Genomic DNA, 13,126 nt, shown 5'->3' on the forward strand with positions numbered 1-13,126 from the left:
ATAAAAAGCATCACTTCTCCAAATCCCTTAATCTGGTGGCTTGTTTTATACAAATGCTTCACGATTTCCATTTAATACACTTTAGAAAAAGGATACATCCGGTGCACAGAGCAAAACCTGTCATGAAAATGCACTGAAACACTTAGTGCTTAGTGCTTCAATGGGCTTTTGCCATCAAAAGTGTTTGTGTGGGCTAAGTGGAATTTGTTGCCTCCAACCATGTAGTTAATAACCTGTGATATTTCACTAAAGGATTTAAAGCAGATTAAATGCAAATGTGCAGGAGGATGAAATTGTGTTTGCTGTACATTTACTTTGGATTTTGCATGGCACTTACTGTCAGTGTGAGTGGTGGGAGGAGGCACGCTTCACCCAACCCTCTGTGTAGCTTTTTAGGTTTGTTTTTAAAGTAACACTGCACCACGAAACAGCACCTTATGACTTATGGGAAATTAGAGTTAGGTAGTAGAAACTGAAATCAAAGCACATCAGCTTGCACCGATAATTTGCATAGTTTGATGCCTCAACATTTAAAGATGAAAACTATATCCATTTGTCAATGTGTTTTTCACATTTATTGTGCAAGCATGGCTTATTTGCTTGCCCAATCTCAACAGGAAACACTGGTCAATCGCTTAAATAGGGTTAAAAGGAGCCATATTTATGAAGGTGACTACTTAGGGTCATGTGTGTTGTGCACGTTGTCTCTGAACAGCAGACTAATGTGATCAACCGATCATATTAGATGAGGAAAATGTTGCCTTGGTAACCATAAAAATGGACATGTGGCTAATGTCATGAAAAGGTCACTTCTAAAACAGACCATGATTTTTTTTTTCCAAGCCCCTAACTAAGTGCTTCTGTTGGCTAATTAAGCTGTAACCAATAACAATAACATCAATTTTTTTTTAAAAAACAACTTTGAATGACTTTTAATAACCACGTGTGATACACAGACTCTAGTCTCTTTGATTGACGTCTTGGGTGTATGCTCACTGTTGTTCCTTCGATTACCTCACCCGCCATTTAAGGGCTTTTTGTTAGGAAAGCTTTTAACCATCTGTCCTTCAAAGGCGTAAGCACGCAATGTATACGACACATGGACACGTCTATAGTGGCACTAAAATCCATCCGTGTCGTGCCTCTAGGTACTAATGCATTTATTGTCTAAGTATTATTATCATGTTTAATTTTTGTATATCAAGTAAAAACAAAATACACCATTTTATAGATTTAAAAAACAAAATAATTAAAAAAAATATCTCTCAATCAAGTTAGCTGTCAACTGACAATTATAGATTTAAAGTGAACTGATGATTCTGTTGTTCTAACATCACTACCAGACATTTTCAGCCCCATCAGCAACACATAAAAATACTTATTTGTAATATAAATAAATAACCTACACAGCCTAGTGTGTAGCTTTTTTTTTTTAGAAGAAGAAAAACACTCAGCAGTGACGCACAAGAGGAGTAAGCAGTGGTGCAATGCATCCGCCTTTTGAAATTGGCGCTCTTTTTAAAAAACAATATAATAAAAGGGCCGCTTGAGGTGGGCATTCAGGATGTAGAACACTGTTTACTGTTTGACATACTGTACAACCCTTCAAAAAAGCCTGTCCATGGCCTCAGTAGTGACTGTTCATCCATGTGTATTAACTAGAGTCTAGAAATAGCCCGTGCAGTATTAATTCTGATGGTGAAAGAAGTCTATATTGAGGGGACCACATCCTCTCGGCATGTGGAGATGTTGTGAGGGGGTAGATGGAGGTTGGAAATGTCACTCCAGAGAACAAAGCACACTTATTCATCACTGAACTTTTGCCCAAGATATGTGTGCACTCAAACACCCGCAAACAGTTAAGTCGCCTTGGTCTTTCCCATAAAATTTCACTGAGGATCACTTTGAGAATACTAATACCTGTGGATGTAATTAAAACGACTGAAAATAATAACAACAGCTAGAAAGGGAAGGAAACTTAAATCTTTTCCAGAAATGTGAGCAGACGTACACACCAAGGTCTGCAAGGGCACCAGCAGTCTTTACTAATTCCTAAAGCCCTCTGGCACTGGTACAGAGTGAAAGGGACGCATATGTAGCTTTACTGTCAAGAAAATCACTGGATCCTTACATTGTTTGGACTTTACATATAATCCTTTCCATTGATAAAATTATGTTGAGTGTGCCTGGCTGGAAATCCACAAGTACAGCGCTTTAGCACACATGCTTTTTCCCTTCTCTGGTTTTCCTTTAATTTGCAAATCTTGTAATCTAAGCCTAGAGCTGACTGAACCGACTTCTAAACCAGCACTGCTATAGCAGCCAAGAGTCCAATCTGTTTTCCATTTAAGTGTCAGGACGGCATCCTTTTTGGTGGTTAACAAAAGCTGTTATTTCAAAATGATTATATGCTAAAAATTGTGCGAGGACCTTAGTAAGTTTATGAACAGGCCCGATGGAAAGTACAGCGCCGCACCCGGAAGCTTTTTTCCTTCTTGTCTTTGACCAAAGTGTTATTTACCGAGCACTTCTGTAGAGGGAAGGACCAGGCTGTGCCATTCAGCCAGAGGTCAGGGTTTCTGCTTTTCAACACAGTACATGTTTTCAGCATTAGTGTTGAACGACGCCTGGGTGATTTGCCAAACCGTCAAAACGCTGCCTGTCTCAGTGTCAGTGAGGACATAGGAAAAGCAGAAGCAATGGCAATGGCGTCAGAGAGACAGTGGCGGCAGTTCCTGGAAAACATCAAGAAGGTGGTCTCCATCGAGACCCAGCTGAAGACAGACTTCCTTATTTCATTTCCTGGGGAGGATATATTGAGTTAAATTTTGTGTTGCTCTGGAAGAGCAGCATAAGTAAGTGGAAGAGGGGGGAAGAAGGGAGGGCACAAACTGGGTATAGAGAAGGGAGTGCAAGATGCCTCGGGGTCTGTCACTTTTGAAGTAAGTTTTCTTGCACTAAACAAAGACATGACATTCCCAGGCCTAACCCTAACAATCCCAGGCTTCTGCACATCTGCTCCATCACCCTTCTCCCAGCCTGTGGGGCATTCAGGTACTGCTCGCATTCCAGCCACACTGCCACTAATAGTCACTAAGCCCACATGGGTGGCTCACCTCAAGTTGCATGTGAAGGGTTCGTAACAAAATGTTGGGTGTCCTTTGATGCCTCTTATTTTTAAAAATGACTTTCAGATGGAGCATTTGTTGTCCTTCATAACATCACCGAAAGTAAAACACTATTGGCAGGTTTTAAAGAAAGGACGGCTAAATCCCATGAGACACAGGTTGCTTTAGTTTCTCACTTTCCAGTAAGTGCACTTTTAATTAGAAAGTAGATGCCTGTCTTTACTAGGCAAAGACAGAGCTTAACGGGCATCTAGTCTTTAAGTTTAAGACGACATTATAGAACATCATTTTTTGCCCCTCCACTAGTTAAGCTGTCAGTCACTTATCGCACAGAATAGCACAACATTATAGCAGAAAGATGTGAATCTATAATTCATCACTTATAAACAGAGGGGAAGCAAAGTCACTATTTTGCTTTGCAGTTTATGGGTGACCGACAGGAAGTGATGTCAGTTTTATAACGAAGCCTGAACTCACCCAGAGGACCCCGTGCTCTTGCAGACCCCAAGGAGGGGCCTCTTGTCAGCAAAACTGTCCAGCTTTACAGGACCTGAGGAGGAAGAGGAGTCAGAGGAAGAGCCAGATGAGAAACAGCAGAATCTGCACACAACAAAGAGAGACATTCTTTACCAAACATGTGAGGGCTCGAGCACTCCCCACCCTCATACAACAGGCAGGCTATTACCATGGCAGGAAACGTGCTGATTACATTACTATGGTTGCCCCATAATCCAATTATGGTTGCAAAATATTTTTTGATAAATGGAGATTTTTTTTTTCCATCCAAAACATGGAATCACTTAATTTAAAGACTTTGTTTGCTAGTCTCTACTGATTTTCTACTGTAAATTTGAGCTAAAAGAATAAATGAAGCTTGATGTAAAATAATTTAAAAAAAAAAAACCCAAACATTTTTGTTCCTCCAAAAAAAAGTTAACAAAACTCAAAAATGATGGAGAAATCTTACTGAAAATGCAAAGTCCAGTGGGCATGTGAAAAATGAAGAGAAATCATGCTGCATTAAGTATTTCTGATCCCATATTTTCCCTAATTGTCTCATTTTTGAAGTTTGGCAAAGGATAAGGGGACTGAGTGGATGGGGGTGCTTAGACTGAAGAAGATGTTACCCTTTAGAGGACTGTAATTTGAGGGTTGACTGTAATCAGCCCAAGTTCCTGTGGTATGGCATGAGAGCAAACATGCCTTCCGTACCAGCCTTTAACACTACCAACAGGATCCTTCTCTCCTTTCATGTTTCTGTCATCAGTCAAGATATTGAGCCGGAACATAAATATGCTCCTTGGAGACTTGGTGAATGGCACATTTAACTAAAAAAAGAAAACATTCTGGGAAGATGCATAGAGCAACTTTGATTTGATTAATATTGCAATGAATAGTAACAGAAACAAGTAAGTGTATGTTTAAATAATACTATGACATCGCCCGAAACATCAGGCTACATATTAAACTGCATGGCATTTCCTCTAGCATGAAGACCAGAGAGCATTCACAAAGAATCTCCTCAATGCTCATTTGTTGTCAGACAGAGAAGTCATTGCTTCATTTTCCAAAACAACAAAAGATCACAGCTCGTAAACGAGATGTGGATAAACGCGTTTACTTCCTTTGGAAAACCAGCTTTTCCTTCTCTATTCCAGGAAGGAGGAACCTTTCCTTATTATAATCAACACCTATTTTCAGGGCTTTACGAGTCCACCCACCCACAGCCTCATATCCCAGACAATTGGCCTTTTAATGGCTCGCCACAGTGCAACACTGTTTGCACCCTAACAGATTACAATCAGTGTCCTTCCCTGCAGTGGTACAATTCATATTTATTTTCTGCTGAGAGAATTACTCCCCTCATGTGTCGGGGCTATCTGCTGCTTCTTATTACTGTGGTTTGCTTTTATCCACTTCCAGCACTCCTCAAAAGCTGCCATTGTGTGTTGTTGAAATCTGCCAAAAGACTGCAACATAGACGGCGAGCACAAAGACGATTTTCTCACCGGAAAAAAAAAAGCCACAAACCATCTTTCACAGAACCGATTGACACCTGCAGGGATTAAATTTAAACGTCATGTCTGTAAAGAGTCTCATCAGTGGAACAAGTCGACCATTTGCACCATGACTTTGAGAATATGTGAACTGCAATTAATACTGCATTCAACCTTCCATGAGTGGAACCAGTGCCACATTTGTTTGTCATTACTGGGACTATTTCACTTACATTACAAATGAAATGAAATGCTTTAACGTTGTTTGTAATTCAGGTCATATAAAACAGCATTAGGTAAGCAGATCAAACGTGCATTCACAGAACATCATGGGAAATGTTTCCTTCCAAAAAGAAATGAATCTGAAAGTACTGTTCAATATACTGATTCACAAAAATTCTCATTTTCCTCCTACATTGTAATTTTCATTTGGACCACGCTACATTACTCATAAAAGCAAATTGTGAGTAATGTAAATCACAAAATGCTGATTTTGAAAGCTTCTATTACACTTTCCAAATCTGCGAGTCAACTTTAGGGTAAGTGACGGAAATCTCCCTATCAGATAGTAAGAGAGGGGGTCTATGCAGGAGGCTCCGCGTGCCAGTCTGTTTTTTGTCCTTGAGGAATTTACACTACAACGCACTAATTATGCATGTGCATGCATCCAGGTGGTGGATATGGAAGCATTTCACACGTCACTTGGTGAAGCTACAGAGTGTTATTCAGGTGCTGTTTGATCGCTTCAGATGCCAGACTGCAGTTTCTATGTGGTTTCCTTGCTGTACTTAAAGTTCATCTCAGGTTGAAGCAGCCACTGTGGTCTGTGTGATCTCAGCTTTTACATTAAGCACTACGAGCTTTCTATTGTTGCCCTGCAACAAACTGGCAACCTGTTCAGGGCGTACCACGCCTGTGGCCCCATGTCAGGCTCCAGCTCAAGACCCTGAATTGGATGAGTGGACGAAAATGTTTTTCTTTCTACTTCCTTTTTAAAAAAAATAATAATATTCACTAACTTTTCTGAAATAAAGGTATCCAAAAATCATCATTAATAATGAACAATGATTCTTTTTCAATGTTTGCTAAAAGAAGATTTTCTGTGGCATCATTTTGTAGCAATCATCCTTGTCAGATTACCGCGGCCCGTGTGTTACATTAATGACATAATACTAACGCAAATACAAAACTCAAATTTGATCAAAATGCACTTGGGATACCCTTTGTTTGGCTAAACTCTTCATGACAAAAGGACACCAATGCCTGCATTACTAGTAATATGGACTACTGACTGAGAGTGGGCTAACAGTAATCATAGATTTACGACAACATTAGGATGAGGAACCAAGGAGCACTCTTTAATTTTAATGATATTGCACCACTTAAAATGCCCACAACCCAAAACTACATTACAATAGGCCATCCAAAATTTAATTTTAAGTGTTGACCTTGGATGCTGAAATCAAGTTAACCAGAGTTTTTTTTTCCAGGACAGACATTTCCGAATTATGCTGAAAAGACACTTCAGGAGACTTGCAAAGGAAAAATGTTTAAATGAACTTCCTCCACATCCCTGTGTGGTTTCAGAAGAGACATTTACTGTTAAAAAAAAAATCTCAGACAGCATCTGAAGGTGGCACAACACGAGCTGAGATTTTATCTACTACAAGGTATAAAAGCTTGTGTTTCACAGTTGAATGCAGCTTCTTCTGACACAGATATGTAGATGTGGAACTTTAATACCACTGATACCATAAAGAAAGCTACATAATGATCAACAGCATTACAATCACTGATGGATGGAAAACATTGACCATCTCATAATTTCAATCATGCAGTGTGTTTATGAAACCTAAGGTCCTGATATCAATGCAGATGTTACTTTTGATGCGTAATACACAGCTGAACACTGTTGTAGACTTAAACAGCCTTTGAAAGCAAAGACGCTCCATGACAGTAGCAGCCTCCTCTACCAGCCAATGTGGGCTGCACACTGCAAAACACCATAAATAGCCTGTGCACAAAATACAAATCCCACAGCACATTACCCAAAAGATCCTGCCAACAAGCTAATACCTTATAAAAATAACTAAAGGAACCCATCTCTACCCTTATAGCAGAGATGTGAAAAATACTGACACCTGCTGTGTTTGTTTTTCTGTGTTTCCTCAGCAGAAATGTTTCTCAGCAGCACCGATAAAAGAACTGACAACAAATGTTGTCAACTTCACCTGGCGATGGTTTTAATGCTGTATAATCATGTCATCACTACTGTATAATTATTCAAGCAAGAATATGCAATATGTGCTTAACTGCAGGTAGGTGCATATCATACTCAAGTAACGGTACTGAAAATACTCACTGTTATGAGGAGCTGGCAGAATGCGAGCAGCTCGCACTGGACCGTGTCGCACTGAGAAAAGCTCTTGAGCTTCTCCTGCCAGCTGAAAAAAAAAACATATATTAGACTTGAAAGTAAGAGAAGTTCACAAATCAGCACAATAAAAGAGGTATTTTTACTCAGTAGTACAGACCAGGATGAAAAAATCCAAAACAAAACGTATTTAGGTATTAGGCCGTTCGAAGATCTTTATGTCCGGCCACGTAGGGAACTGTTTCAAAACACACGTTTCTTTTAAAGCGTACAATTTCTTGTCATTTTTTTTTTTTTAAACCTATGATCTGATCTGTTCACACTAAGAAAAACAACACGTTTTCTCGTGGTGTAAAACTACTTTTCATAGAAAATGGCAGGGTGAGGTAGGGAGGGAGGATGGGGAACATCCACATGGTGGTCTGGTTGTTAAGCTCCAGCCAAACCACGAAGTAAAATCCACCAAGCACAAAATAAAAGTCCCAGTGGAATCACAACACAAATGAGCTGACTCCACTTACAGAGCCAACAAGGAGAGGTTGGGGATGTGGGTCAATGCCAAGTGGGCAGCAGCCCATAATGCCTCTGTAGCAGAATACATAAGAAACAGCCAGTGCGTCTTAACATAATTCAGAATTATCTTTGATTTCTGATTTACTGCACATAATAGAATGATGGGAGACCCGTAGCTGAATGTTTCATTAACCTTTATTATTTCCACGGTGTCTGTCATCTTTAGCAGTTTTTGGATTTATGCTGTAAATTATGTTCCCATCATTTCATTTTTCATCCACTACTTCAGGTACTGGCTTTCTTAATTAACCACCCGATGACTTCTTCGTTGCCAAGATTTTGTGTTACACTATATTAAAAAAATTAAATTAATTTTTTTAAAAATAAATAAATAAATAAATAAATCAGAATTTTCAGCTACTATATCATCTTTGGAGGGAACTGTGCATTTTGCATTGGGGGCAATGGGAACAATGGGGACGATGGGTTCAATGCAAAGTTCTGTATTTTATGTTAATTATGGCAAATGATTCTTTTTTCACTTACGTCTGCAACTCTTATCACATTTTTAATGAATCTGTCCACACTGAAAAATTTAATGGTCAAAACTGTAATTTGGTTTTAATCTAATGATGGCAGTGTCATTAGTGCAGCAAGACCAGTAGCCACAAAACAGGCTTCAGTCCGACTTTGAGAAGGAAAAGTGGACAGTGGGAAGGATAAATAAAGTATTTCACTCTACCACGAGTCATGCTCACAAATTAATAAAACACCCTTAAATGTGTGTAAATGACTGCAGTAATTCAATTTTCTCATTACAAATATGCAGTGTATTGTAGTTTTTCCTTAATAAAGTCAAGGCTAACATTTTCATTTAATTTGTTTCACCTGTATTTTATTTCTTTTAGTTGCATAAATATTTGATGATATCTTAGGTAATTTCCCACCCAGAAATATGAACCACATGGAGTGAAATAGCAGACTTAATTTAATAAATTAAAAGGCAAACAAAACATTTGGAAATGCCAGTTTTAGTTTCAAGTCTAAATTTTCAGCAGGTTTATCAGCAGCTTCCCAGGCATGGATTAAGCCTAGTCCTACTCTAAAAGAAAAATTCAATGAATATGGAAAGAAGTTATGGTCTAGAAGTCAGCTTAATTCATATCTGGGGAAACTGAGCCTAAGAGAGTTGTTGGGGAGACTCCCAACCTCAGTATTTGAAAATCCCTGCCCAGGTGTACGACTGAGTTTCATTCGAAATGTTCTGATGTTTGTGCCAATAAAATACCCAAATTGTAAATGCATAAAATTTACACCAATGCATTAAAAAAAAAAAAAAATAACCCTAAGACTCTGACATCATCAATTTATAAAAGGTTTTTTAATACTCAATGTTAGAGACACATTTTGAGAATAATAAAAACGCAATCATTATTTCCTTTTTTCTTCATCTTCCACTCGGATTGCCTTCTTGAGCCATTTGAGTACATGAACACAATCTGTTCAGTACTAAAAAGTTAAACAGTCCAGCTTATATAGTGCAGCCAATTATTTACTGAAAAAAAACACACCACAATACATAAAAAATTAGTAGAGAAATAAAAACTACATAACCAGCAGCTGTTTGTTTATATGTTTGACTGTTGTACAGTTGATGTGTAAGGGGAGTGAGCTTGTCTGTTTCTCACTGCCATCATCATCTGCCTTTACTGAAGAAACATGTTCATTCTACCACATTTGCACAGACTTGAAATTACATTTACAGATAAACAGTAAGAATAATAGAGTCGAACTTAGAGTAGATTTTTAAGTTTGCTGCATTTCTGGTCTTTATTACAGAGCAAATTTAACCACAGTGAAAAGCACTTTAATGTGTGTGTGTGTGTGTGTGTGTGTGTGTGTGTGTGTGTGTGTGTGTGTGTGTGTGTGTGTGTGTGTGTCCAGCTGGGTTTAGTCTTCATCCATTTATATGTGATGCCAGTATATTAGTTCCTGGCAGTGTGTGGTGTATGTAATGGCACATTGTTCTAAGCATACAATGCCCTACTTTTCTTTCTCTTTTATGCATTAAATTACAGTGAACCCCGCATTATCACTTTACTAGTGCTTTAATCTGTTTGTTTTAAGTCTTTAAACCCATCTGAGGGGATGATCGCTCTTTTGTGCAATTAGTAGCCTTTTCAAAGTGGCGGATTTGGAGCTGTGTTTTTATTCAAAGTGCTTGAGGCCCAGCTGCGGTAGATTAACACTGAAGACACAGGCAGGTTATACAAGCACTGATAGCAGGAATAAAAGGAGGTTGGCAGCAGGGTACGATTCCTATGCAGGCAAATGGTCCTGCAAGGGGGAATAATGGAATTTGCTGGATTAAAATGAGAAGAGGGGATGGCTGGAGGTTAATGCGGCAGGTTATTGTGCATTACCCCACTGCTCATCCTCGCCTTACATGGCTCTATATGACATCCACTGCCTTCAACAACATACCCAATATTACATTAGCGGCCAGCGTATGCAATATGCCAAATTGCTTTTTCAAACTTGTTTTTCCTGCATATAGTTATTCATTATATTCATTTCATTTGTGGCACATAATGTTTTTGTGAAATCACAGTGTCTGCTCTTCTGTTTTAATCTCTCAAATGTAATGCCTTAAGCTGTGAACAGATATCTGGGCCATATTCACAAGTGGATACTCGCACGAATACAGCGCTGGACATATTGGGGGTTTGGAGCGAGGAGGTGCCTGACAGTAGCAGGTGCTTGCTCTCCCATAACACACACCACTGAGGTGATAAACGCACAGATTGGTGAACTGCTTATGATGCAGATCTGCAACGCAAATTGAAATGTGCCACTCTGTTTTCTCTTCATAATGTACGGACCAGATCTGAACCCTCAGTCATCTGTCTATCGACACCAACGATGCTGAGTAAGGATCACCAGTTTGGAGAGCACATCTGTGCAACTCCAATAATACTTTCCAACATAGCAGAATATAAAGCACCTTTAGGAATGCTGTTGAAAATTTAAAAGTTTACATTAAGTGCTGCTCATCAAAATGTGTGCATCCTTAAACCCTAATAAATATGCTGAGTGTCTTTCCTTCTCAGGAAAATTCAGCTAAACCATATTTAAGCATTTGAAATATAGCATTATTCAAATTTATTATAAGCAATAGTCTTCCTCTTCACTGATTTAGCACCATATTGCTGCATATTGTAGCACAATACCATAATAATAGAAGAGAACTACATATAACCAGGACTGAAAGAGAGCTCACAGAAGAAAGGTAGATGGATTGAATGCAGGTTCATAACTTCACACCGTGTCAGCTCGGCTGACGGTCATGTGTAGGTTCAAACAAGATGACACGAGGCTGGAATAAAATCTATCCATCAACTGGTGGGCTTTATTATTGGTTACACACCAACACAAACCAAAAACCAACCACTCTAAACTGGCTTCCTTTTATACTCTACCCATTCAGGTGAGCATCGGGAATTACCCAAGTCTGGGGTTAGCAAACCAAACGAGAAAACAAACGTCCACATAAGCAAATATCAAACCACAATACAACACACGGAAGACATATTTCTATTCATACAAAGTCCTATAAATAATTCAATAACATATACACGTCAATCAATTATATATAAATTAGAAACACCTTAACCAAAACACCCCCCACCTGGCCCATTGGTTTACTCCAGGAGCTCATAAGCAGGTCACTGAGCTGCTTTTACTCTTTCACTCCACATCTTGCAAAGGAAGCAACCAGGAAAATGTGCCCACTGCTAAGACACTTACTAACACACAAATACATGTGCAAGGAATTTAGGTTTACTCAGGTCCTTTTTCGTGACACAGGTAGGATGGCCAGTCCCCCTCTGTCCCTTCACTGTCCACAAACAGTCACTTAAATACTAACTGAAACGTCAAACCTGATAAAGAATCACCAAACTATACATATATTTCTTTTTTATGTTGGTTTTAAAATACAAATCCTCAAGCGAATAAAAATACAGGTAAGGGTAATGGAACCCTTGGTCTCTATTACACACCACTTTTCCATTCGGAAGTCCTGATGAATATTTCTGTATGTATGCTCGGTATGCTTTTAAATTTTTCAACTGTCAAAACTGATTTAAAATTGGGGTGGCTGTGCTCCAGATGGTGAGTGGGTGATCTCTAGTCGGAAGGTCAGTGGATTGCAACTGAACTTTAAGTTGCATTTGATGCATTCATAGGGGTGTGAGGGTGTATGTTTAAATGCGCTTAAGTATAGTTAAAAGCACTGCATGAACGTTTGTGTGATTGGGTGAATGAGACTTGTGGAGGAAAGCACTTTGCTTCAGTGCTCATGTGCAACAATCTGAGAGTCCCACCACTATGTGCTATGTATTTTAAAATAAAGTTGTTGGGGGGGTTTTTTTACTGTAGATTTACATATTATATAGTCACTGGGGGGGGAGACAGTTTAAAACAGGCCAATATTATCGGTTGCTTATCTATCAGTGTCAGCATTTACAATGCCCGACAAATGAAAATTAAAAAGTAATGGGAGAGATGAATGCTGATGTTGCATAGTTTGTCCACTCTGCGACTTCCCTTGTGTGTGGAACACCACAAACACAATCATCAAAGCAGAGAGTAGTTGAACAAATAAATAACTACACATAACAAATGTTTAGTTATTTATGAAATTGGTTCATGGTTTGAGTTTGTGGAGGGAAAAAAAATAAGCACACCTACATCAGAGTTCTCAAATGAAGATTAACACTTGAATTTTAGTGTTAGTCTAATAAATGCTATTTTAGTAGGCTCTAATAAACAGGATTAGCGGACAATGATTAGCCTTGGGAAGGCACATAAATTCAAACTGATTAAACATAAATAACCCTGCACAGCTATGGCAGATTAAACAGATTGTATTAGCTCTCTCCTTCTGTGTAACTTGCATATCAGTGTCTGGATTACAAAAACTCCCCATGCCCATCCATGTATTAATATTTCTGAATTATAAAGGAGAGGGTTTTTGACCCTTTTTGTAAGATGGCTCCAACTCCTCGACACATCGACTCACACTCCGAACAGGCATTTTACTTTAGCATTTC

General features: G+C 38.8%; 1 protein-coding gene across 4 annotated transcripts in view; it reads right to left on the reverse strand.

Moving 5' to 3' along the window:
- Positions 1 to 13,126, reverse strand: part of bcas3 (BCAS3 microtubule associated cell migration factor) — a 321,470-nt gene that overhangs the window by 300,050 nt on the left and 8,294 nt on the right. For all 4 annotated transcript variants that reach the window (XM_086260594.1, XM_086260597.1, XM_086260595.1 and 1 more), the window contains exons 6-7: positions 7,488 to 7,569; positions 3,606 to 3,678 (exon numbers count right to left, since the gene is read on the reverse strand). In XM_086260594.1, the coding sequence (XP_086116720.1) occupies positions 3,606 to 3,678; positions 7,488 to 7,569 (155 nt within the window). The remainder of the gene's footprint in view (positions 1 to 3,605; positions 3,679 to 7,487; positions 7,570 to 13,126) is intronic.

Source organism: Aulonocara sp. 'chitande type north' Nkhata Bay, linkage group LG14, assembly GCF_057382095.1.
Source record: "Aulonocara sp. 'chitande type north' Nkhata Bay isolate Kocher_YH1m ecotype deep benthic linkage group LG14, A_spYH_male_GT1.1, whole genome shotgun sequence".
NCBI classification, from domain to species: Eukaryota; Metazoa; Chordata; class Actinopteri; order Cichliformes; family Cichlidae; genus Aulonocara; species Aulonocara sp. 'chitande type north' Nkhata Bay.